Source organism: Nipponia nippon, unplaced genomic scaffold (assembly GCF_047370975.1).
Source record: "Nipponia nippon isolate SJK-2023a ecotype South Korea unplaced genomic scaffold, ASM4737097v1 scaffold_11, whole genome shotgun sequence".
Lineage (NCBI taxonomy): Eukaryota > Metazoa > Chordata > Aves > Pelecaniformes > Threskiornithidae > Nipponia > Nipponia nippon.
Genome location: NW_028262302.1, coordinates 23,781,179 through 23,807,696, shown reverse-complemented (window position 1 = coordinate 23,807,696; position 26,518 = coordinate 23,781,179). Strand labels below are relative to the sequence as shown.

The following is a 26,518-nucleotide window of genomic DNA, read 5'->3' as shown; positions in this document are numbered from 1 at the left end:
CAGATGGTGCCAGTTTGCTTTATTCAATTAATTTGACTATCTAACTGTTTCTATTTCTGTAGAGGAAGGGGATAAAGTTTACTGCAGTAACAATGTCTAGCTGGGGAGGGGCAGAGCACGCCGTAAGTGTAAACTAAATGCTTATGTACACATACATGTGTGACAGAAGGGTGTCATGCACAATATTATACATGTATAATGGGTTTTTATTTAAATGAATGAACTAAAACAAACAGGCTTAGAACTAGAGCTGGAAATTTCAGGTGGAGGTTGAAGTAAACTGGTACTTTTTTATTTCTTCAGTCATGTATACCTCAATAGACATATTTAGACTGTTCGGGGATTTACTTTCTATGTTTAATGGCACCATCCCATACTACTAAATTAAGTAAGATTAAAGTAAGACATTGATAGCTGAAACAGTGCATCTCTGATTTTCTGCAAATCTCATTTTAACACGGAGCTTGTGCACTACCGCTGACCACCTCAGTTGCCCGAATGTATGCTCTAGAGCCGTGGGAGAGGACAGGTAGTTTTGTTCTTGTGGTGTCGTGCTTGATTTACTTACTAAGTACTAGTATTTGCATGTGTGGAGGTATATACCTACCTGTATAGCCTTCCAAGCAACTGCTGATATCTCCAAGCACTTTAGACTTCTCCTTATTACGAAAGTGTGCAATATTGCTTCTTAAAGGAGGACAAATAAGAAGAAAGACTTACACAAGACATACTTAAAAATACACAATTTTTTTCTGCGTGACCTAGAGCCCCGAACAAAGCATGTTTGACTGTTGGAACTGAACATACAAGTAGTTTATAAGTGTTGCCCAACATCTTGCTTTGCAGCTTTAAACTGCATTGCTTTTACATCTACCTCCCACAGAAAAACATCTCACCTCAGGGGAGAACTGGTTAATGGTGAGTCATCCCACTTCCTGCGCGCTCAGGTGGACCTGTGCAAATGCAAATCGCTGCCTGGAAACCTGTTACACCAGATCCTGGATCGCCTGGCTGCTGAGTTTGCCTTTCTTTTTCTCTTCTCCTTTTTTTTTTTTTTCTTTTTTACTTTTTTTTTTCTTCTTTTTTTTTTTTTATATCTGGGGACACAGTGGCAGAGTGGTTTCGAAGCTCTGTGAGTGTGAAAGTTAAACATTTCCCGCTGGTAAGGGGAGGGGAAAGAAAGAAAAAACCAGATAGATAACCTCGTTTCTTTCATGTGCTTTGCTTCAGAGCGACACGCCACCTCCTGTCCCCAATGCTACCTGGAGATCTCGAGGGAAAGCTGGAGACTCAGAGGAAGCGGTGGATGGCAGTAGGCCTGAGCCAGAAATGATCCTCCAGGTGTGCCACGCCCAGGTTGCTGAGGTGGAACAATGGCTAGACAAAACTAAATTGTCCCTGAGGTCAGACCCCCAAACCCCCAAAATGCAGCAGATGGTGGAGCTGCAGCTTGCAGATTTCCAGGTAAGACAGAGCGGTCAGTTTGCTGCTGCCATCCAAATGAGTTGCCCTTCCCTGGGGGTGTGTCTGCAGAAAAGCTGTGCTCACTGCTTCTCCTCTCCCTGCTTAATCGGCTTCATCACACTGTGCAGAAAACAGGTTACCATTTGGCTTCAGTTTCAGGTGCAGCTTTCCAGGGGCTTACTTAAAATACCCATTTTGAGAGTTAGGATCTTTATATCCAGGGGGTTTCAGTTTAAGTCTTGAGTATTTTTAAAGCTTTGTTTTTCTTTGGATTATTCATGGCTCAATATAGTTTGAATCCTCTATTAAAAGGCAATTTTTCATTGGTCTCAATCATGATAAATCACCTAGAAGATACGGAATATTTTTTTTCTTTTGACATTTTCACTTTCTATGTGTGTCAGAGTGATTTAAAAGACTGGTCTAAAATAGCTTCCAAGCTGGTAAATTCTTCTTTTGCACTTTTTGCAAAAAGCTGCCAGCATAGGTAGAAAGATAGGGGCTTTTCCCCTGCCCTCTGTGAGCAGTGGCGATATTTGGACCTACTGCCGTACTTCTAGGGCAGCCTTTTGCCCCGGACGGCAGCGGAAGGAAAGGAGTGGGTGGTACCTGTTGGTGAAAAAGGATGGAGGAAAACAGGATTGGCATGAGAGGCTGGGGTGGGTGGCAATCCTGGAACACAGCTTCTTTCTCTGGCGTGCAGATTAAAAGAAAATGTGCAGGCATGCCACTTTTGAAGTTCCCTGTGGTGCCAGTGTGGTGTACCAGTTTGCTTCAATGATTGAGTCTACCTAAAGCCACAAACTTCGCTCACCATGAAGGAGCCAATATCAAAATGTCCCCATTTTAAATTACTAGGAGACATTTCCAGCTGTTTTGTTGTTGTCGTTGGGTGGAGTTTTTTTAATAGAAACTGAGTCTATGCCAAGAAGTGGCTCTGGATTTAGGCTGTGATTCAGCCAAGTGCTCGGGTGCTGAACTGTGTGGTAAGGAGGATCCTGAATGCACCTAAGTAGCTGGCTGTCTCTGGATCCCATTCAGGGTCAGTGTCAGCATGGGCTTCGACAGGGCAGTTCCAACCAGTAAAAACAAGCAGGCTTCAGGCAGCTGTAAGCACTGCTGAATTCCTGTCAGCTTTTAACAGTTTGGCTCAATGTTAAGATGTGGACTTGGAGGGGGGGGAAGGTTTTTCTAAGCTAGTGAAGATCTACACAGGAAAATATACATAGCACGAAGCAGAAGCAGTCTCTAGATATGGACATATGATGTAAAGCAGTTAATTTATTGCAGTTGATTAATTTGCAGTTGAACCATGGTACCTGTCTCCACACTTACCTTAAAAACATGAGTTTAAAGTAATGCAGAGATACACTTTGATTCACAGCAGCTTGAACCAAAAACCAGATCCCAACGGTTTACAATGGCCTGGCTGACACATGGTTACGTTACTACGTTTTGGTAATTCAGCATCATTCCTCCCAAAGGCTGATGTGATCAGTCTGTGCACTGCCTCCTTCTTGCCCAGCAGGGTGTGTTGTCTTCTTGGTTGCATCCAAATGGAGTCTTATAATTTCTGCTTTCCTCTTTTATTCCTTCATATCTGAGTTAATATAACTTCCTGCAGAGGCTGTTGTTTGAAACAGTTTTAAGACTAACTCTGTATAAAATTTATGTAATTGTTCAGAATAAAAAGAGACTATATTGGAGAAAATCTAGGGGGTTTGCAGCTATTTCTCTTTTTGCCTGTATGTTTCTATTCTTTTCAGATAGGGGAAGTGTGAGCATTGACTTCAGAATGTTATCAAGAAAGGAGTGTTGTACTTCTAAGAATAAATAATTGACTGCTGTCCCTTCTAGGTGATGTTATCAGAGATTGAACAAAAGGTCCTTTCTTTAACGGAAGATTGTGGAGATAGTGCAGACTACCAACAAGAGAGAGAGGCTCTTTCCTTGAAGCTGAAGGAAGTGAAGTGCAATTTGGAAATAGTCCAGATGATGCTTCAAGACAAATACAACGAAGAGCAGGTAAAGCATATGAATGCTATGCAGAGTGAGAGTGTCAAGGTGCTTTAATGTGCTGCAGTTGCAGAAGAACAGTTAGAGCTCACCATGTGAAGCAAGGAAGGGAGAAGAGTCAATCAGAAATGTTAAACTTGCTATTATTCTACTTTACAGTGCTGTATAATTATTTGTAGTTTGCAGCAAGTAGTGGGTTTTTAATGAGTCTCTGAACACCTTTTCTGCTTTAAGTGCTCAGTAACAGAGGTCAAGATTTTGCAAGGAGCACAGGAAAAGGATAAATAGGTTTTTTGTTTTGGTTTTGTTTTTTAAGTGCCTTTAAAATGCCATGACATTTGTCTGCAACAGTACCACAGCAGAGGTGCCTTTAAGCAGTAACTTTCTCTTTGAAGAATGAGTAAATGGCGAGGGCAGTGACACGGCCAGCCCTCCTGCGCCACAGCTGCACACTCTTTGCTGAATTTCCCCATTGGTGAGACAGTAACTCCCAGCTGCAGAGCTAATTCCCACTCTGTTGTGCAAGGGGCCAGAGAAGCCCACCTGATGTGTTTGTGTAAGAGCAGCCACAGTCACTCCGGTTCTGGAGGAGCACAGTCTAAAAGGGAGCTTGCATGGTCAAGGCGAGGAGAGAATTAGCGCTGGTAAAGGCTCCTGTTGAAATATCTCTGTGAGCACAGACAGATAGAAAATCCAGGTGCATGAGCAAATTTATAAGCATAGATCGCACATCCCTGTAATTTGGTCAAACAATAAGAATGGAGGGTTAGTATCAATTAATCTGCTAACAGGAAAAGCAAGACAAGCCTTGTAACTGTCAGGGAGAGAAATGTGAGGATTTTAGCAGCAGGTTAGAGTGGATCAAACTTTCAGTAAATGGGACTGGACAGAAAGCTTTGCAGGAGAAGCAACTGTGTTTCACGCACTGCTGCTTCTATGTATGGTAAATCCGAGACAGCTTCACTTTTGCCATTTCCCCAAACTGCACCTGTGGGTTCTGACCTCTTGTCAAGTCTGGAAGCCTTCCCACAACGGGTCTCTCTTTACAGATTCACAACAGGGAGAGCATCGACCCAGAGCCCCTTGAGATCCTACACTCAAACGGCTCCAGCACGCCCCAGCTCGCCCTTGCTGAACAGCCGCTCATTTGGCACAACAGTTTCCAGCACCCACAGGTAATTCTCCTGCCGTCCAGGAGCCAGGCTGCTCCACATCCCCTGTGGGGGACAGCTGCATTGATTACTTGCTGCAGTTTTCACTGTGGGATCAAGTCTGTCAAGGGCAGGTTTCAGTCACCCCTCTTCTCCAGAATTAGGGGAGTTTCTCAGGATGGAGAAAGGCCTCACCCCTAAAATCCCATGTCCAAAAGGTTTAGTAATACTGCAAAGCTGGATGGTACCCTAACACTTGCCTTGTATCATAATGATTCAGATGGCATCACCCATCCCTCCAATCTCCTGTCTTTGAAGCACTGATGTATTATGAAATCTGAATCTATATATTGACATTGCTTTTGAAGGTGAGGCTGAAGCTAAAGCTTTATGAACATTTTCCTATGGCCTAACTCACAATGACTTTTAAGGTTGTTGTTAACACAATAAAAAAATCCCGTGATGTTCTGTGCTCTATAAACAACTTCTGTTTTGGTAACTGAAAATTAGCTTTTGCCCTTTTCATGCTATTAGAAAAGAGTTGGAGAAAATGATCCAGCCTGAGCTGCTAAAATTGTTCACTTTTCACTTGACTCTCTCTTTTTAACTAATGGAACTCAACCTCATATTTGAGCAAATCCCCATTTTCCCTTGCCGCCTTCTCTGTATAAGGATGGCAGACAATGGCCTTTAAATTTCCATATGTGCATAATTTGTTTCTGACTGATGGTTTTTGCTTTTAAAACTTTAGCTCAGACAGAAATATATTCCATAAAAATACACGTTTTCAGAAAACGGTTTGTTTGGTAAACTCATGTTTACACATAAACTGCATTTTATTCTGATAGATGTATTCTTATTTTCTTTGCTAAATGAATTCATGTAAAATGTCATTGGAAAAGCACAATCATGATTTCAGATTAATAGAGCGCACACAACTGATTTTACTGTTCACTCTATTCTTTGTGCACAGGATCTTAAAGTAAAAGCAGCTGAGCAGAAAAGCCTCATTGACTTCATTGAGTCGTGCGTGGAAAAAATGCAGCCACAGTTTGACGACAGCGTGACTCAGAAATTAGAATCAAGGTACACAATAACAAAATCAGTTACCAGATTCAGTGATGTAAAACTGCCTAAACCTGCTGAAACTTCGCAGTGGCACTGTTGGTTCTGTGCAGGGATGCATGCCTTTAGAAGGAAAATTGCAGAAGCTGGGAGATTTCTGCCATCAAGAGTCTAGAGAAATGGAGTCTCATTTATGTGACAGCCCCCTTGATACTGGGCTGACTCCAGTTTTTAGAGTCAGTCTGATATCAGGCAGGACTGACACCTGCCATAAACTAAAGCAGGCCCATCCGGAGGCATGTTGGTATCTCTGTTCACAACCTTTGTTGTACAAATGGACAGAGCTTGGATTAAAGGTCATCCATGCCCTTGGTTTCACTCTGGTTTTGAGGCAGAAGCAATAGAAACTAATCTTATACAAGAAGTCTTACAAATCTAATTTTGCTTATTCTGCTTCAGTATTTGCCATTCTAACAATGTTTTCTCAATACAGCAATGAAGAATCTGGTCCAAAGAGCAAGCAGGCTGATCCCACCTTAGCTCCAAAGGACCAAACGGGTAATAAATGGCAATATTTACAACAAGAGCTGTCATCAAAGATGAAATCTCCTCTCTGCCAGCTTGTGGAACCTCAGGTCCGTTTAAGTGCAGTGAAACGCTCTCTGCAGGCAGTTGGTTGTAGTAAAGATAGCAATTAGTGTATCTTCCTACATCATTGTATCATGTCTCTTCATCAGATAACTGAAATCTGTGCAGGCATTCTCTAGAGGAAATTGTTACTGCATACTGTTTTCATGATTGTCTTTTAATTTGAGGTAAATAATGTCTCTGAAGTAGTGACTACTAAGCATAGTGTGGGAGCACAGAAGTGAATCCTTGTAGTTAACATTCAGACCAGATGTTATCTGCTTAATTCTTTCAAGAGAACTAAGAGAGTTAGCCAGCAAGCTCCTAGCTGATTTTCGGGGATGTGGGTTAAGTCTCAGTTCTTGCAAATGAGAACATCTTGGTCAAAACAAACTCTGGCTTAAATTTTGTTCTGCCATCACCATTGTGTTCTCTCTTTCTCACATATCAAAAGCAGAGTTTGGACTGCAGCAAGAGCATGCTATGTATTTATGCTGAACAGACTGCTGAATTTTACTGCTTGGACAAAACTATAATTTCTGTTATTGACAGCTTTGTTCACATTAAATTAGAATGACTAGATTTCCTGTTCTCTGAAATTACTGCATTACATGGAAGAATATCACTCATGTAAAAGGATGAATGTCGGCTCTTTCAGACAAGACTTAAACTGCAGTGGGCAGCAGGGCTGCCTTAACACAAACTACAACTTGTAGCCCTTGAAGCTGGGAATCGGAGGCTCCTTTTTCAGTCAATCTCCCATCAGGACAGAGCCTACCCAACTAATTTTTGCCGGTAAAAGGGGAACTCTGCTATCCAGATGCTTTATATTAATGCCTTGAAACTTTCATTTTAATGCTTTTTGAGAGGAGTGTTAGCTAGTTGCCCATAGCCCTGTCTTCATTTGAGCTGTTCACCTAATTGCAATGTTCTTTTTCCAAATGTTAGATTACAACAAAGATGAACATGCTGCCCCGAGGCACATTCAGTAGTGCAGGAACCCCAACTGTGGAAGAACTGAAAACTTACACTGTCCAGCTGGGAGATCTAAGCCAAGAAGCAAATGTGGTGCATGCACAGGTAAAAATGGCATGTCCTAGCATTGCAAAAAATACCAGGGATTCTAGACACAAGACACTCTTTGGGCACTGGGAAACATAGCCAATAATCATATTATTGCAGGTGGCGTTCACTGTAGTGTAGCTTTTGCATCAGGTATGGACTATAATGTAGAAATCAGCTTAGGATTTTGAGAGGAAACACCTCAAGTTTCAGCTATGATACTTCTGCTACCTGAATCCAAAGATTTGCTAGTGTGGGTAAAACTCCTCAAACTGTATAAAGCAAGGAGCCTGTGAATGATTTCAGTAAATCTGCAGTATTGGAGCTGACAAGACAAATTGTGATGTGCCCATTCCTGAGATTAGAGACCTGTGAGACCACAGCCCCTCCCAATGCATAACGAGTCATTGTCTCAGCTTTGGCTTTGACAGCTCTGAATATTACGTGCATATAACTGATTCATCCAAGTCTGTCCCTCAGTATTTCATTAATTCCATTTTATTATTAGCTGACTGAACTTCTAACCTTGTATGAGTGAATAAATCTTAGCCATGCCTTGAGTGAACGTGCTGAAAACTTCTGACTTGCCTTTACCCAGGATAATGTGGCAGAGAAAGTCTCTTCCAATTTGGACAGAAAATTGTTTGAGCTGCTTTTGGCCATCAGCCGATGTTTGAATAACATGGAGGAGATGTTAAACACCTCAGTCCTCTCCACAGAAGAGGCAGCCTTGCAGCAGGCTCTTTATGAGGTAACTGTCTTAAAGTACCCAGGGAAGGAGAAACCCCAGTGGATTTCTATTACAACAGAATATATATGGCCTGATATTTCCTCTCTGTTTTGCTGGTATTATTCAGGAATAACACGACCAAACTATTTGGTGTTGCACAGATTTGGGCCTATGGCTTTTAGCAACAATTATCAGCTTGAGTCCTGCTGCCTTTTACAGGCAAGAGTCCTTGGACAGAGACCATTTTCACTCATGTTATCTTTCTTTCAACCCTTCAGACTCTTTCTGTCGAGCTGCAAAAACTTCACACTGATCTGAGTGATAAAAAGGACGATCTTCTAAAGTCTATTAGCTGCGCTGGTGGGAGCACAGATGTGTTCTGCGAGTGCTTTAACAACTTGCAGGCACGGCTTGAACAAACTCAAGCTGCCACTGCTTCGAGGAGCAACTCAATGAAAGCTGGGCTGGATCATAATAGCAATTATCAGGTACTCCACTGCCAAATGCACATCTTGTTTCACAGCATCTGTTAGACTTGTCAGTGTTAATGCATTTGGGTTACAGATGAGCAATCTATAATGGGCTTTCTTTTTTTTGTGGTACTAAACACACTTGTCTTGGCCTCTCAAGAAGCAAATTAATTTTGCTGTTTACAGTGCTGTTTGCAATGCTGCCTACCTTAGAGGCCTTGATCACAGTAGAAAATTTGCATGCAGAAAGGATGGAAGTAACCTGGGATCCCATGCACGCTGAGCTACAGGCTAAAGCAAGTTTCTGTGTGTAGGGATTAGGCCAAGGAGGGTTTCCTATATTCTTTCTGCTGCTGTGTGGACTCAGGGGAGGCAGCCTTCTTCCCTTTTGGTGCCATGTCTGGCACTGGGCTACTTTTAGCTCTGTATTGGAGGTTGATTTGACCCTTTGTATTTACTGTTCCTTTAGATTTTGTGCCACTGTAGCAGAAGCCATAGTTTTGCAAATTTGCATTTTTTTGTTCTTTTTTGGAAAAGCAGATAGTGAGAAACTTTTCTATAGATTCTCGTGATGGGCTAAATCTACTAGCTGTTGCTGGAAAATATTCAGATCAGGTATTTAGGATGAAATAAGGAAAGAAGAGCCTGGTCTTTGAAATACGGTTTCCAATGCCCAGCAAAACTCCAGCATGCTCATCATCTGCAAGTCAGCCTAGCTCTTTACTACTGAATAATAAAACAGTTCCTTTGAAGAACACTGGGATGTTGTCTCCAAACAGTAGCCAGACTAGCCTTGCAATGTTTACTTATGCAGAATCCATGGAGCTCCATCAGTTGCCAGTAATGGGCTCATTTTCTCATTTTCAGAAGAGAAGAATTTGTTTCTCTGTAGGTTTCACAGATTTTTACAGTCATAGAGGATCATTGTGACAGAGTAATCTGCTTTCTTACCCTACACAGACTACAGAATTTCCCTCTCTAAATTACTGCTTTAAGCCCATAATGCACATGCTTTATTTTGTTTTTTTAAAGAAGAAAAAAGTTCTTCTGCTGTAAGAGGTAACCCTTTTGTTTGCTGTGCAATTTTGTCTGGTCCTTACTATATTCCTGATATGTCATATACTTCTGATGTTTGTTTCTTTTGCAGAATGAAACCAGGCTGCTTTATGATCAGTTAACTGAGAAAAAAGCTACTCTGCAGCAATGCTTGAATGCAATACGTGGACATAATGTTTCTGAACAGCTTCAGGTAATTTCATTCAAAGGAAAGGAGAGGAGAAGCTCACAGCATTAGCTATTAGTTCCAGTTTTCTGCAATCTGTTAAGTTTCCTATTTTCTAAAGTTTGAGTCTCAGTTAGGTTTTAAGAATGGGGGAAGGAGAGAGTTCAGTTTTTGCCACTTTTTGTTTTTTTACTACACCCCAGTCCACAGTCAGACCTAACTCAAGCCCTTTCAGTAGCTGGAGTGGAGGAACCAGTCTCTCCACAACCTCTCAGAGCAAATACACCCCACACTATGGCATGGAGGAAAAAGAGCTGCACAGAGTACAGCACTTCATATTATGCCTTTTGTATGCAAAACTAGCTTTTCTTAGTGGGAATAGGACTCCACTATTTATATCTACTCATTCAGCATTTATGAGCGCTTTTATCGTATGGCATTTGACAAGTTAAGCTATTTTGTTCAACCTTCATAGGGATTAGCAGAGAATTAAAAATTAACAGACTGCATGTCCTCCCCAGAATGGTCATCGGCTACCTGTCTACTTGTTGGTGAAGCAAAGAGGGTGTCCTGAAACTTTTTTGTTACAGGCTCATAACCTTGTTTATAGGCATAATTTCCTGCCAGGCTGAAACCTATGTTCAGAACTGCAGAATCCCGTAGCAGGGACTGCTGCCTTAGATATATTCTGTCAAGTAACCACTCTTGGAAAAGGAATGCCAGAAGTACATAGCTTCCCTTCCTCCAGAAAAAACCTGTCTCAATTCATCCCTGACTGAGTCTTTCTGCTTCATAAGAAAAAATGGTATTTTCTGAGTCCGTGATTCCTTTGAATGGCTGCTCTTGAATTAGTAAACTGAAATGCATGCTGAATGTTGGGCTGAGACACAAGACCTGAATTCCCTTCCTGGCTGTGCCATGTGAACCCAGTAAGCTGTGTCGTGAACAGTCTTGTCTATTTAGCTTATAAGCTCGTTGGATCTCAGAGTCTCTTTGTGGACTTATGCACAGAACTCTTCCTAATAGCTTATTTTGTCCTTAATTCAGAAAACTGATGCCTGTGCTTTGGAGCTGGAAAACTTTGAAAACCAAGTAGCAAAATTGAGAGGCTATGGGGAAAGATTTCAGTTACCTATCACCTTAATCCAGGAAGCTTATAAATTAGAGGTAAGAGTACAGTACAGTTTCCACTTACTCAGCAAGGTTTGATTCTTCTAAGCAAGGTATTTTTAGCATCAAAAGGCTGATGGTTATTTTGCATTCTGGGAATGGGGGGGGGGGGGGTTGTAGGATTCATTTCTGTCTTCCATGAATCACTAAACTGTGTTTACACTGTAGGATGTTTTGGATGACATGTGGGGGATTCTGAAAGCAAAGTACGTGGAACTGAACTCTCCTTCCATCAGTGAGAGCCAGTATGAGGACTTACTTCATGGATTTGCAGAGCTAGTAGCTATTGGACGAGAGAAGATTGCCCAAGATCCAAAGCAGCTAACGAGAAGCAGAGCAGCTCTACAGTCTCACCTGGAAAATCACAAGGTATAAGTTGCTTATCACAGCACTGCTCAGATCAGCATAGCAGGAGCACTGTTTTCTGTGACTGGTTTCTCTCCAGTGTTATGGAGAAAAATAACTAGCTCATAGCATAGGGGAGGAACTGGAATATGTGCAGAAAACAAAGCAAAGTTTTTCAGTAGACCAAAGTAGGACGCACTAAAATGTGAGAGAGAGGTTGTTATTACAACTGCAGCTTTGGTGATAAATTAAGATCAAGATTTCAGTTTTGTCAGTTTAATACTACTTTGGCTTACCTCAGAACATACTGATATGTGAGCAAAACACATGTCCTTCTAATTACTGGTAATAAATCAGTAGTGAGGTTCCTGAAGTTGCTATCTAGCAACTGGGAGTTGAGCATTCTGAAAATTCTGAAAGGCATTCTGTGCTGTTATGATCTGATGGAGGAAACTTACCCATAACAGCTCCTTTTCCAAAGGGAGGATAGTTTAGATCCTCCCCTTGACAGCCCAGTGTCCCCTGTACCCAGTTGCTACATGCTTGATGGGAGATGGCTGAGAATGCACCTGCATCCTCACTGTCCTGCCACTTGGCAAGAAGCCCTGGCCAATGCTAGTCACTCAAAGATGTCTCTGTCGTGTCAATGCCTTGATTTAACTGCTCCACATAGCTCAAACTTCTTTAAGAATTGCTTCAGGATGCTAAGCACTGCAAACTGCTACTCCAGAGTCATAGGAATTGTGTTTGTCACTCACAAATTGCCCTTAGCAAAGCAAAATGTTAGGAATTTATTTACAAAGGAAAACAAATAATCTATCTCTAGTCCAAATATATATACATTGATTTACAAAAGCAAAAGAAAACTGCCATTTTCCCTGCCGTGGTTATCAAGACTTATCAGGATGCTCACACAGCCTATGCCTGGGATGTGGTCCTTAAGTGAAATTCTTGTACTAGTTATTAGTTCTTAGTGAAGAAGATCTTGATTGAAGAGTGTGGTCTTAAACCCTCGAAGCTTTTTTGTGGGGGAAAGTGTTCTGTTGAGATTCAGATGTTTCCCAAGAGCTCATCTGAGCTGTAACTAAATCAAACTGTTACCCAGTTACCCCAAAGGATTATTGTGCCCTACCCAGTACGTAGGCCTTAGAACTGCTAGTACCCTTGGTGCTTGGAGTCACCTCCCATCCAGGTGAAACAAACTGGATAATGGCTGTCTGGTGATAACTACTTCATGCTAAACTATGAATTTATTTATAGTTAAACTCTTCCTTCCATCATCTTCCTACAACATCTTTATATTTCATATGAACTGAAGGTAAAAACATAGATTTTTTTTTTTCTTAAATGTATAATTGAAAATAGCATATGCAACTCATCTGCACCAGGGGAGGTTTAGACTGGACATTAGGAAGCCTTTCTTTACGGAGAGTGTGGTCAAACACTGGAGCAGGCTTCCTCGAGAGGTGGTTGATGCCCCAAGCTTGTCAGTGTTTAAGAGGCATTTGGACAATACGTGCTTTAACTTTTGGTCAGCCCTGAAGTGTTCAGGCAGTTGGACTAGATGGTCGTTGTAGGACCCTTCCAGCTGAAAATATTCTATTCTGTTCTATTCTATCCTATCCTATCACTGGTTCTTGACTAACGGTAAAATGATCAGTAACTGCCCAACTTGGGGTGATGCGGAATGTGGGTAGAAGGCTCCTGACTCCAGCTATGAGAGACCCTGAAACTGGCTACTCTTCTCAGTGAGCCTTCTCTGTCTTCTTCATACTCCTGCTGTGGGTGTGTGATCTCTCTTAAAGAGCAAGCTGTAACTTGTTTTTTTCAGGACTTTTTCCACAACCTCATGACCCACATGGCTTTCATGCAAGCATTTTCCAAGAGAGTGACTCCCGCCGTCCTACAAAAGAGAGAGGAATTCTGGAAAGAGCTGGTGAATGAAGTCAAGTTGCTGGAGCAGAAGGCCTGCCAGTATGGTATACACTTAGAGAGCCTGTTAAAGGTAATGAGTCAAAAGAAACCCAGAGTAAAAGCTGGAGGAACCGTCTAGGGGAACCCTTTCTGCACCAGTGATTCTTTGGCTAGTAGTTGTCCTTTCCTGTCTCCATTGGCCAGCAACAGTCTATTGTTCTGTGTGTGTCAGTAAATTGAGTTTTTTCCTTGAAAACCTCTAAAAATTGGAAATTTCAGCCCATTACTCTGACATGGGTAGGACCTTATGACTTTTTGCAGTAATTTTTGAGTGCCTGGACTGACAGGAGAGCCATTTAAAGCACAAAAATACCAGCACCACTTTAAAGTAAAACGTGAAAATTGATCTTAAAACACGCCTAGAGAATAAAAAATTAAGTATACCATTTTAAAATAAGAAACCTTGAAGATACTAGAGAATCAATTAATTAATTAATCTGTGGTGAAATCATGTCTCACTTTAATATTTCCATATTGTTCACCTATTTTCATGTTCTGTTTCATTAAAGTAAGAGCTGCTGATGCTACAATAAGCGTTAAGGCCTCAGTCTGGTGTAGCAGAAATGCAGGTAGATGTGTGTTATGTTAATGATGCAATGTATTTTTTAGGAATGGGTGGAATTTGATGATGAATGCCTAGTTTTCAGTAAGGAGTTAGAGGCACTTGCCTCTACATTGCCTTCTGTGAATTTGGTTGAAGAAACAGAAGAAAGATTAATGGAAAGGATTGCACTTCTGCAGGTATTTATGTGTCTGTCTCTGATTGATTTTCTTTGTGGATCTGTAGAGCTTTGTGCCCTTGTGTGGATGCAAGCTGAAAACTTACTTTTAAAAGTAGCAGGAGATGGGGCTGCTAATTTCAGCCAGGGGCTCTAAGTTCTTAAGTGGGAGTAATGATAATAGCTACTTTAGCACTTGGTCTTCAAATGCAAATATTTGGGAGAAGATGGTGTGCAGGCTACGTGGATCCCAAGAACAGCAGGGAGCCTTGGAGTGAACACAGAGCCACTTCTCTGTAATTCAGGAATGATTTTCATGCCATGATTTAAAACTTATGGAAGAGGAGAATCAGCCCAGTGCCTTCAAATATCTGAACCCCTGGTTGCAATAGAAGGTCTGCAGGTTTACCAGCTCCTTTTAAAACCCTGAAAATTCGAAATAAGATGTCCTGATTTCTATCATAACAAAGAGAATAAAATTCCTTTTGTACAGAATGGCAAATAGACTCCTGGTTTGTTCTCAGCTGCATCTCTGATGGCAGAGCTACACCTTTATTTAGAACCTCAAGTCCAGTTGGAAACATTTTATCTATGTTTTGAACACGTTTGAATGTAAGGGTATGAAAGCAGCCTTTCTGGTTGTTTTATAAAATTAAGAAGAAATAATGTTCAGTAAACTTAGTGATGTATCTTCAGAGAGTGCTCTGTGTTCCTCACAGGTTTGTCCTTTCTCGGTCTTCAGAGGACTCACTGTATTAGAAATTTTTGAATTAATGAGTCTTTGGGTCTATACTGAGTCCAGTTTGATATTTAGATTCATAGACTATTAAGGCAAAAAGGACTACTGTGTTTTAATCTAGTTGACTGTATGAAAGAGATCATTGGATGTTCCCAGAGAATTCTGAGCTACAGTAAAGCTTTTGAAATAAATCAACAGTAGATATTTACAATCACAGTGGCCCTGTGGTGCTTTTGATGCCTGTCGCACTGAGACAGGAGACATGCAATATTTGCATAGCCATTGATTGCGAAGCTGCCTGGTTCACTTCTGTTTTTTAAGTTCTTAACTAGCTTTTCACTCTTAAGTCTTTATTTGTCTTTAAAGACATCAGAAAAAAAGTAGTAAGGTGCTTTTGGGGGGAGTCCCAACACTGGAGCTTCACAGTTGCAAGGACAGAGCACAATAAAATTCTCTGGGGCTTAATTCCTGTGAGAGAAATATCCCTATTAATAATATTATACAAGCCCTTATGCCTGGAGAGCAGTGAGATACTTGCACATCACACAATTGCTATTTTCTGCCTTCTTCCTAGGACTTATCTACTTTCTGGTTTTTTTTCTTTTTTTCCCTTTTCTTGTTTTGATCTTCCAGTGAAGTGTAGCAATGGTAAAATAATGCTTTGTTTTTATTCAGCTGTCTAAGCAAACCAGATCATTCCTATGTCTTTTACTTCATGTCTTCACTGTTCAGTCTTCATTCCTCCCTGCCACCATTATTCAATAATTATCCCAACAGCTTCCTTCAAAATACTGGTAACATTTTTTTAAATAGGATAGCGCCAGAAGGCCCCCTAAGAACAGGAAGGCAGTACCTTTCTGCTGGGGACAGTCAAATGTTTGGACAATACAGCTAGATCTGACAGAGAGTGTTTGTCCATTGCTTGAGGTTTACGTGTGTCAAAAAAGCCCATCAAATCATAACACATTTATTCTGATAATGTATGAAATTATATTGAGATCTGTCTTGATCTATCCAGAGGAAACAAAAAAACCCAACCTGTGTCCCTTTTGCATGTAATGAAGTACAGATTCCTTCCATTTGGAAAATAAAATACATGACAAAGGAAATGTGAGATTAAGAAGTTAGAACAAATGATATGTGTTTTGCTAGCTGTGTTTTCAGTTTTTAAAATATTAATTGTTTTGCAAACTTCCCATATTCTGATAGCAAATCAAAAGCAGTGTTGATGAAAAGCATGCCAGGCTGTACCAGATGGTGAAAGAAGGGAAGAAATTGCTGACTGCTGTGAGCTGTCCAGAAATAAGAAGCCAGATTGGGAAGCTGGAAGAGCAGTGGTTGTCTTTAACCAAAAAAGTTGGCCATGAATTGCACCGACTTCAGACATTGCTCAAACTCTTGGTCAGGTGGGTATAACTCAGAAAGCAATTAGAGATATCAGCTAGAAATTAGTTTCTGACCTTCTATACATGTATTTTCTGAAATATCACAGCGAATTAATATATAACATAGCACCTTTAACTTAAAAATGAAAAAAAGAAAAAAAAAAAGAAGTGATCAGAAAAGTGGCCCTTTATTACACAGCTGATCTTCCCTCACTGTGTAGACAAGTGTTTCACTTCCTGCTTACTTTTGTAGGAAAAATACTTTGATTGCTTCCATTGCAAAGTCAGTGCATCTAGGTGAGAGTTAGCTGCATCGTGCTGAAGTTTGTACGTTGGAAGTGTTAACAGAAGCTCTAATGATGCTGCCCTAAGCATTTTGTCCTGCTACGAATGCAAGCTAGCCTTGATTCCCATGCAAAGGCATAATGCGCCTGTCTGTGCACGTACACTATCCAACTTAGAAACATTCAAGACCTGGCTGAAATGCTCCCTCAGCTTGTGTTTTGAAGCTCTACAAAGAAGAAGTACCCAAGCATGCTCAATGCTTTCACATGGCCCAAGCCAACTGTCAATGCAGTCCTGGCAGTCAGGTGGAGGCAGTTTGGGGCTCTACAGCCCAGTCCACCAGCTGATGTACCAAGCTCAGCTCTCCCTGGACCTGGTCTGTGTGCTCTGAGCTCAGGCTGGCTGGACCCATAGTGTGGACAGAGCATGCCAGTGTTTGTTGGTATTTGCCCCTGCTGTGTATTCTGCACCGTATCTTGCAGTGTGCACAATCTCCTCTGGTGGCTTTGACCTCCAGCAAAGCTCTTTTCACCCATGTGAGCTTGTCCTGGCAACTGCTGGGTGGATACAGAAAGAGGATGTTTTCAGGGAGAGCAGACCAGCTGAAAAGAGCTGATAGGAACAGTCTCGTGTGTACCTCCAGCAGAACTGCTGTGCTGCACATCGATTCATGCTGTAGCCATGCTTCTGCAGGGTTATGTAGCAGGATGGGTGCCAGAATAGCACATGCCTCCTCACAGAGAGGAAGACAACTTGGAGGGTAAGAAATGTATCCTAGACTCAGCTAAGAGACGTATGTTTGTGTGTTTTGTTTTTTCCTTGTAGCTACAACAGAGACTCGGAGGAATTAATGAAATGGCTGGATTCTGCTCAGCAGAGAATGAATTTTTGGAAGGAGCAGTCTCTCAACGTGTCACAAGATCTTCCCACCATCAGGGATAACATCAACAGCTTGTTTGTAAGTCAGTTCTCCTGCCAGATTGAGATAAGACATCATGACTTCCAGTGAAAATGACACTTTTGAGTGGTTTTTGTATTTATTTGCCACGACCCAGAAGCTTCCCACAGAATATAGCACTGAATGGCTTTGTGCCCCAGAGCCAACCCATTATCTGTGTGGGAAGCCATGAGGATGGGAGGCCACCAGAGACCTTCCTTCAGATTGTGAAGCCAGCCAGAATGCATAAATCAGAATGGAATCCTCTTGTAATGAGCTCCCAACTGCAACATATCACAACCCAGCCAGGATTTCCTATGCACCTTCAGTGTAATAGCATGGTTTCTGTCTTGTTCCTGATGCCAAATACCAGATACAGCAGTTCAGCCAAGCTGATGGGCTATTTACCAACTGAATCTGGAGTGTGGGCTCAGGGAGCAGGGGTGAAGACAGTGGGGCTGTGAAGATGATGACCCGAAGTCAGGGAAGAGAAACATGCTGAATTGCATTTCATGTCTTTCCCTGCCTCCCAGTGCTGTGCTCCCTTTGCATGACTAGCCAGGAGGTTCAGCCCCAGTGTGAGGCCTGACAGAGGGAGTCTTGCATAGTGAGAAAGCAAAGCATCATTAAGGTTGGACTGGTAGGTGTGAGCTGGCCAGAGACTCAAGGACTGGCGTTGTTCCGTGGACCTCTGTGTGAAGTGGGGATCAGGATATTCCCAATCCCTGTGGAGCAAAAGGTGGCATTCAGCATTGTATCAAGCTGGGCAGAAAAAGGCCTTACCTGCTGCCAGAACATGTTGAGTTTAGGTTTTCTGAACTTTACAAACTTGCTAAAATCTTTTTGTTGAGGCAGTTCATCTTGTGACTGAAAACCTGGTTTGTCTTCTTTATTTAAATAGATACATAAATATTTACCCTTTCTTAAATTTCTCCCGTACACCTCAGACATTCACTAAGGAAGTTGATGAAAAATCTTCGCTGAAGTCATCTGTGGTGAGCACTGCCAACCAGCTCTTTCATGTGAAGCAAGCTGATACTGCAGCACTTAGGTCATCTTTGGCAAAGTTTGAGCAAAAATGGGGAGAATTGATTATACAGCTCCCAGCCATCCAAGAAAAGCTTCACCAGGTGAGGAGAAACTCTGCTGCCATCTCTCAGTTCAAGCTAAATAATTACTTTTAAATGTTGCTGCTGGGATTCAGACGGCTGCTGCATAAGGCCTGCAAAGCACCTCTTCCCTAATTAGCTGTCTGTCTTGCTTTCAGAATATCCCCAATGTTGTACTGCAGTTTAATTATTGCAGTGTTCTTCCTGGGCTGTTATGCACATATCTATCATCTTTACAGTTTTATATGAAAGTCTGTTACAATTAGAAAGAAGTTTATTTCAAATTTCTGAATTCTTGAACTTTTCTTAATTTAAGTCGTATGCCCCTTTGGAGCACAGGGCTCACTTTCAAGTTCATACCCTGATAATTGCAATTATAGTGCCTGAGCCTTTCTAAAAATACAGATACCATCTTCCTTGATATTTCTAACAAGCAGAGTGTAGAGGATTCATTATATGCTTTACCCCCAGCTTCAGATGGAAAAACTTTCATCACGGGAAGCTATTGCTGAACTAATGACCTGGCTGGACAATGTGGAACAACAGCAGGGACATGAGGAGCCAATAAATTCACAATGTAGTGCTGCCCAAGTCAGAAGCCTCCTTCAGAAGTACAAGGTAAATGGGAAGCTGTAAGTCCAGGTCTTCTGCAAGGTGTTTGGCTGTAACAAGGATGGAAACAGCCTATAGGCACTGTCATATCCTTCACCTTGCTCTCAGGAGGGTTCCTCAGTCTCAAAGGTGCCTTAACATCTTCCTTTATAAAAACCTTTTACTTCCATGACGCACAAAACGCTGCCAGCCCTGCAATACAGCTACTGCCTGCTGTGCTATAATCTCCTTTTCCTCATGCTGTCCCATCTGTCTCGCTTGTTCTCTCTCTTACATTTAGATTATAAAGTGTGTTGAGCAGGAAGGCTTTGCTTCCTTAGGAAGACAAACTCTCTGTTTGTGCTGTGTTTTAGTCTGCCTTTTCAACAAAGTGTACTTCATAATTTTGGAGCTCCGTAGCCAGGATTCATTTAGCTAGAGAACAGCGTTTTTGAATATTATGCTTCATAAAAAGAGATAACCTGCTAGGAAAGAGGGACAAGATGAATGTCCCTGCAGAGAGAGAGTCTGCAGCAGACTCTTGTCTCTGTTCAGATGCTAAAGCACCAATGGCAGATGCTGATTGCCCCAGCCACAGGAAGGATTCAAGCCATGCTTGTAACTCCATAGATGCTAGGGAGCCCAGTCTCAGGGCACGAATCCCTACAGAGCCATATTTTGCTCTGCCCTTGCAGAGCTACCGAGTGGTGCTCTGGGCTCAGACAGGATGACAGTTCTCAGTCTGCAGCTGCAGTTCTCAGACACTTTGGTACTGCATGTAAGGCAAGTGCCAACGTAAGCATTTCTTTCAAAGTGCCTTAGTATAGCAGATGTATAACATTTTGGTCTATATCAGTTGGATTTGGAAGCTGGAACATGTAGGTGAGATGCTGTTTTTAACCCTTTGGATTTTTAGAGATCAGTTTGTAGGTGTGCCTTGTGCACCTGTCAGCAATGTGGGCATGTGTATGCTGAGAAGAAAGCTGAGATGAAGGTCACGAATTGCTACAGGGAAGCAGCTATGGCTTCAGTACCTCTACTGTGGTATTCCCTGATTGCTTTTTTCTGGGTGCTACTGTATACAGTGAGGAGCCCTTTCCTCCCCTCTTCTAAGACCTTCTGAAATAAAAAGGCATTCCCTTATGTTGTTCTCACTTTGCACGTAGTTTCTCACTCATCTCTGTGGGCAAGGGCAGTGGTGCTTCAGGACACTTTTTCCTCCCAGATATTCTGATATTCTCTTCCGATATTCTGTTCTGATACCAGATATTTTGATAAAGGAGCACAAGCTCTTGTCTGCAGTTGTCTGTGAGTCGCAGGAGTGTGGGAAGGCCTCGGTCTTAGCCCATGGCGGTGTGATGGTATTGTCCAATGGATAAAGTACTGAGTCTGGTACCTCTAGGTTTTATTCCCTGCTCCGGCACTAGCCTGTTCTTACCTTGAGCTACCCACGTAATGATAGTGATTTTCTGCAAAAGTTTCAGTGGATGGAAATAGCTACACAAATATAGAATGGTAAAAATTGAGAATTATTCCTACAGCCAGGTCTCTTTCAGAAAAATATTTTAGGCCATGATTCAGAATAAGCCATGAATGTCCCATAACTGTGCCTTGAAGCATCATTGGAACTGATCAGATTAAAACTGCCAAACTAATTGTTTTATGGTTTTGTTCTTTTTTTTTTCCCCCTCCAGGAATATATGATGGAAATGAACTTTAAACAGTGGATGGTAGATTTTGTTAACCAGTCGCTCTTGCAGATGAGCACTTGTGATGTGGAAAGCAAGCGGTATGAAAGGACAGAATTTGCCGAGTGTCTTGGAGAGATGAACCTGCGGTGGCACAGGCTGCAGGCGTCTCTGAACAGAAAGGTTTGACTGAGTTCTCATTGCTTTCTCTCACAACTCTGATCTTGGCTGTGCCAGTGCTCTGTATTTTGCAAGCAGCCTTTCTCCCTGAGTGTGAAAACACTGTTGAACACAGTGAGACTCCCTGTGCTCTCTGCTGTCTGTCCATCCTGCTGTCTCATGGGCAGCCTATGGAGTGGTCTTGCAGCACATCAGCTGTCAGGTGGTGGACAGGCATCCAAACCTCAGCACGGTCTGGGAGGGCAAACTCTCCTGTAACTTGCAGGGAGGGAAAATAGACAAAATCTGCTTTGCAAGACAGCCTGGGATTTACCCTAGTTGACTGTATTAGGTGGAAAAAATAAGATTCCTCATGTGAAGAAAATACAGTCAGTGACATGTCAACAAAGAAGACCTATATTGAGAAAACTATCAAAAAGGAAGAATTCAGGGTAGTGTCTGCAGGGGAACCTGTTAGTGAAATCTGTTGAAGCTTTGGGATGCTGTGAAGGCTGGGACATTTAAAATTTAATGGGAGAAAACACTGGATGGTTTGTGGAGAGGAGAGGTGCTACACTTCTGGGTACAAACAGTCAGGCCCTGCTCAGCAAACACGGCACCAAAAAAGCAAACAACCCCTCCACATGCCATATGATGGGAATGAGAAATAAGGATATATTAAGCTACCACCTGTTTTCCTGTTGTAGCAGTTGGATTTGCCAAAAAAGTAATTATTAAGTAAGTAGTGTTGACAGCCATATTCAGATGGGGACATATGACCCTGCTGGAAAAGGCACAGCAGGGATCTGTTCCCAGCCCTGCTCCAGCTCTCCTGGGTCACTGGAAATGTGTTACTCTGTGTCTGTGTCCTCCTTCTGCAGTAAATGAAATATGCTTTCCCAATGGAGTGCTTTGAAGATCAGCAGCTGATAGGCAAATTCTACATGTAGACTAACTATACCAGCACATCTTCTGCATTTCTCTGTAGTAAATCTGTTTCAGGCAGTGCCTCAGTATTACTTTACTCTGGTGAGGCTAGAAATAATCCATGCATCCAGAATTAGATGCTGGTGCTTGTGTGCCCCAGTGCCCAGAAAAGCTAGTGTGACTCATGTGATATGGAAAAGACCAGGGGAAGGTTAGCATCCCAAAATGCAAACATGACGCTGCTGGAACAAATCCCTCCACCAGCACATTCCTCTTTCATCTCTGTTTCTCTCCCGAACTTACAGGGCTTTGGGAGAAGCTGCCCTCACTGAATCCAGATACAAAGACAGCCGATGAAACAGAAAATTCCCAAATTTTTCTGACTCAGAAAGTCTTCCAGAAACATTTTCAAGTGGAAAATTCAGTTCCTGCACAACTGAAAACTTCCGTGATGAAATTTCAGTTTTGTGGGGGGAAAAAAGCTATCTTCTCTAACCATTTTCAGGAAACTGCATTCTAAGAGTTAATGGATCCTCAGGGCCAAAATTGAAGATAGGAGACTTGAGGTCCCTTGCTTCTTAGTAACTTTGTTGGTGGGTTTTAGGGAGGATGAGGTTTTCAGACTCCATATGAATGTGTCCATGGAGCCCAGGGTCCCCCAACTTGTCAGGTCCACAGGTTGCCAGCTCCAGAACCCACACTGCATTGTTTCCTTCCCAGGGAAAAGGTCAGATCCTAAAGAGCCAGTAAAACTTTTTAGCTTTTCCTTTCAAAATATTTTCTCTAAATAGTATTTTCAGTGTAAATATGGTAATCTCAAATTTTGTCATGGAAGGGGGAGTCCTGTTTCTGCCCACCTCTAGGTTTAAGTAAGTTAAAATAGTTCTGTAACTTTCAGATACAAGACCTGCAGCACATTTTGGAGGATATTACTGAAAATGAGAACAAAGCACAGACTCTACGCAACTGGCTGGAAGCTCAGAGCGATCGACTGAGATCTTTACAAACCCCATCAAGTCTGATCTCTGCACAGAACACATTAGATGATTGCAAGGTAAAGCATTATATGTGTGATATTATTGTAAAAAACATATTTAGCACTTTGCTGAATCCAGACTAAAGAACTGCACAGATTGTAACAGAAAAAAATGTAAAGGAAGTTGCCATTTCGTAGAAGAATACTACAATGTAATTTTAATTAAAGCATGTTAGGTTCAGCTGATAAAAAGCCAGATCCACTTTTAACGTGAATTGCTATTTTATGGTTTTTTTCCTCCAGTTGAAGATGCATCTGCTGTTGTTCCGTGGTATTTGGAGTGTTGTGCAGCAATATTGTAGATCTTATTCTGAGACGCCTCCAAAAGAAGTAGTTCTCAGTTCAGCAGAGCCATGGCAAAAGCTATCGATTCCATTAGTTTGAAGAGCTCTGTGGTGACAGTGTCGTGGAAACTACACAGTCCCACTTGGAAAAACAGCAACTCTCTATACTCCTGCCCTAGAACGTAGGCTCTCTGCATCACCCTTAAGAATCTGGGCGTACTTTGGGTTTGTTGTGTTTTTCTAGGCATAAGCTCCCTCCAAATTAGTACAGGTGCAGCCAGCTAATAATTGGCTCCTATCACTCTGACAGTCTGCTGTTTTCATTCAGTACAGTGTTCCCTCTCTATTTTTTAACATGGAATATTTGTTCTTTCATTGCTATGGTTACGTGTCTCTCTCTTGTAGTAGGCTGCTTTTATTGCCTAGAGTGCTCTGTTACACACCAAACTACTTGTTTCTCTGAAGCACTCTGAAACGTATTGAGGGGCCAGAATGGAAGAAAGGCACGGGATATCTTTGACTAAAACACCAACCTGCTCACAGCAAGCTACAGTGCTAGGATGCAGGTGGCTAAAATGTTTCATTAAAATTAATTTGCTCAATAAAAATGAGGTCCAAATTTGAAAATGTTTTGGGGACAGTAAGTGGCAGGAAAGAAGGTCGTGGCTTTAAGCGTAGTACTATAGGAAAATGTTACAGCCCATTGTGCATATGGATATTTACTCATGTCAAAAACTTATTGCTGAGCTTTCCCCAGCATGTCAAGATTAGCTTATAAACTTGCTGATTGTGTTAGGGGAGAAGTTATTCTCCCAGGCCTCTCCATTGATTTCAGTGGGTTTTTTCCCAATGCAGAAAGCCTCTGACTAAGAGGACAAGCTGAAAACAACTTTCTAGAAGTTGTTAGCATGTCAGGGACCCTCATATTGCAAAGTCAGTTCCTATCTTACCTTTGTCTGCTGGAGCGGAGGAGGACCCGAATGCTAACCTGCCCAAGGAAAAGTTCAGCTGCATTAACACAAAAACTTTTTGCATCTGGAGAGGTACAGAGAGGCTTGCATGGTGGCTGAGGAATTAGCTCCTGATGATTTCCTTCCCAAGCATGATGTCCAGTGCTCATGCTGATGCTAAATGTACTGATTCTAGCTCTACCTGCAGGAGACTGACTAAAGCAGCCACTGTCATTTTGAATTCCTGTAAAGCAGCTGTTCTGTATCAGAGTTGAAATGGGGGTGGTGTTGCATGGCTGAAGAATTACACAGAACTGGTTTTAAAGAGGGAATATTTATCTAAGCTTCTCACACAGAAGGTTTATTCTATGGTCTTGTTAAAAGATCTTATTTCTTTTTTTTTTTTCTTTTTTCATTTAGGAGCTAGAAAATCAACTCACAACTAAATCCAAAACTCTTGATGAGCTCAAAGAGAGTTTGGCTTTGAATGGTAGTGCAGAACAAACCCCAGAAGCTTTGTCTCTCAGGATAGCTGAGCTGTGTGAAATGGTGGACAGCATTGTAAGCCAGGTAAAAGCTTTGTTTGCATTCAGATTTCCTACAGTACATATTATTACCACCAGTGTTATTCTGTATTCAGTATTATATCTTCTTCATGGGATGGCAGGAGCTGGTACAAAAAAGATGCAAAGTATTCCTTACTCAACCTTCCTAAGAACTTCCTTTTAAGTCTTCACCGTAATGTAAACGAATGTATTTCCAAGGTTGAGAGAGAAAAACAAAATCTGATCTTGAAGTAGTTTGAATACAGGGGGAGGAGGGACAGACCCCCATCTGCAGTTTAAGAAAATAAAGAAATAGCAATGCTATTTTTCTGTCAAGTTGAAAATGGAAACCTTAAACTCTCTTACTTGATCTGCTTCTCTTTCATACCCTGCTCTTTCTCCCCTGTAGTACGCTGGTGGAAGCTGCCTGCTCCTGCCTGATTCTCACTGTAGCTTTTCCATCTCCCAGTTACTCTTTCATCCACACACCTAGATGGCTTTTGCTATCTTCAAATCCTATGTAGCTTCCAGTTGCTTCAAGGAGAGTCTGGCAGATTGGTTTCCCATGCAAATTGACTCCCCAGCAGTTTGCATTTATGGTTTTATTATCTTTATACTTGGAACTGATCGTTTTTATCTAGATGTAATTGATAGGCGCAGAAGATACAATAATGCGTAGATTTATGGATGTAAATTTGTGATAATAAATAACCATATACTGTAGAAGATTACATGTGATGCAGTGATTGTGTTTCTAGTTAAGATTCCCTTGCACTTTCTATTATAAATGCCTTGCTTTTGTTCCTCAAAACTTTGTGAAACCTGAACCCTTTTGCTTGAACTCTTCCACATGAGACGTTGGTCCAGGATGGGTCTGCCACTTCTTGTTTTAGGTTCCAACAGAAATGATGTGGCTGTTTCATACCAAGAAAGCAGAGAAATTCGTGTGTGTGTACGCGATGAAAGTTTTTCCTTCCACTGTAGAGCTGGGGATTGAAATTGGCAAGATTGATAGCCTAGTGCTTTTTTCTTCTTACAGTCACCATGGGTCACGTTAATTTTAGTATTTTTATGACTTAAGTATCGAACTTACAAACTGCAGAATGTTCTTACAGCCTAGTTGTCTGCATGTGCAATGAAACACTGAGTGCAGCTTTCTTCCCACAGGTGACTGCTCTCAGCAGAGCGAGGCTGTGATTTCAAATATAGGTGTAAGGAAATGTTATATCTTGATTGTATTGTCCATACGTTGATCTCAAGACTGTGAGTCTGTGGCCCAGAGACATTTCACGAGCATGATGTCTTTCCATCTTCCTTGTGTGGGCAGTAATTAGCTGCAGGCTACAAAAAGCAATTAGAGATTCCTCCCACCTATACCATGATTCAGATGAGAACAGGGATGATTAATGCATCTACTCCTGCGTGCCTGGAACTAGGATACTAGGATACAATGATCCATGCAGTCTATTTAGCATGCACTATGGTGTAGAAAAGTCTTCATCTTCCATTGTGTGGATGCATAGTCAGAACTGACATCTGGCATCTGGCTTTGCCAGGTCCCACGAAGACATGCTTGTTTACTTGCCTGGTTTTCATGCTCTTCTCAAAGCATCTGGTACTGGCATGACTGAAAATAGATATTGAACTAGATGAATGTTTTGTCTAACCCAGGACATGCCTTACGTACTTACCTGATACAGAAGATAAAAATGACAAATCACACCAAAGCAGGATTGTGGGTTTGTGTTTGCGATATCTAGGAGTATGTGGCAAATGGAAACCATGCTTGGCCTCATATAGATTAAACAACTGTAATAATGAAAGAGGCATAGAAAACAAAGAGAATATCCATAATTTAATTTTATATG

At 41.7% G+C, this 26,518-nt stretch overlaps 1 protein-coding gene across 5 annotated transcripts in view; it reads left to right on the top strand.

Moving 5' to 3' along the window:
- The window catches only part of SYNE2 (spectrin repeat containing nuclear envelope protein 2), a 200,212-nt gene that overhangs the window by 119,684 nt on the left and 54,010 nt on the right, over positions 1-26,518 (top strand). For all 5 annotated transcript variants that reach the window (XM_087747934.1, XM_087747933.1, XM_087747931.1 and 2 more), the window contains 20 exons: positions 1,231-1,464; positions 3,322-3,489; positions 4,530-4,655; positions 5,605-5,717; positions 6,190-6,331; positions 7,272-7,403; positions 7,984-8,136; positions 8,394-8,603; positions 9,733-9,834; positions 10,855-10,974; positions 11,146-11,346; positions 13,154-13,327; positions 13,906-14,037; positions 15,964-16,160; positions 17,250-17,382; positions 18,309-18,491; positions 18,942-19,088; positions 20,756-20,932; positions 22,734-22,889; positions 24,526-24,675. In XM_087747934.1, the coding sequence (XP_087604060.1) occupies positions 1,231-1,464; positions 3,322-3,489; positions 4,530-4,655; positions 5,605-5,717; positions 6,190-6,331; positions 7,272-7,403; positions 7,984-8,136; positions 8,394-8,603; positions 9,733-9,834; positions 10,855-10,974; positions 11,146-11,346; positions 13,154-13,327; positions 13,906-14,037; positions 15,964-16,160; positions 17,250-17,382; positions 18,309-18,491; positions 18,942-19,088; positions 20,756-20,932; positions 22,734-22,889; positions 24,526-24,675 (3,150 nt within the window). The remainder of the gene's footprint in view (positions 1-1,230; positions 1,465-3,321; positions 3,490-4,529; positions 4,656-5,604; positions 5,718-6,189; positions 6,332-7,271; positions 7,404-7,983; positions 8,137-8,393; positions 8,604-9,732; positions 9,835-10,854; positions 10,975-11,145; positions 11,347-13,153; positions 13,328-13,905; positions 14,038-15,963; positions 16,161-17,249; positions 17,383-18,308; positions 18,492-18,941; positions 19,089-20,755; positions 20,933-22,733; positions 22,890-24,525; positions 24,676-26,518) is intronic.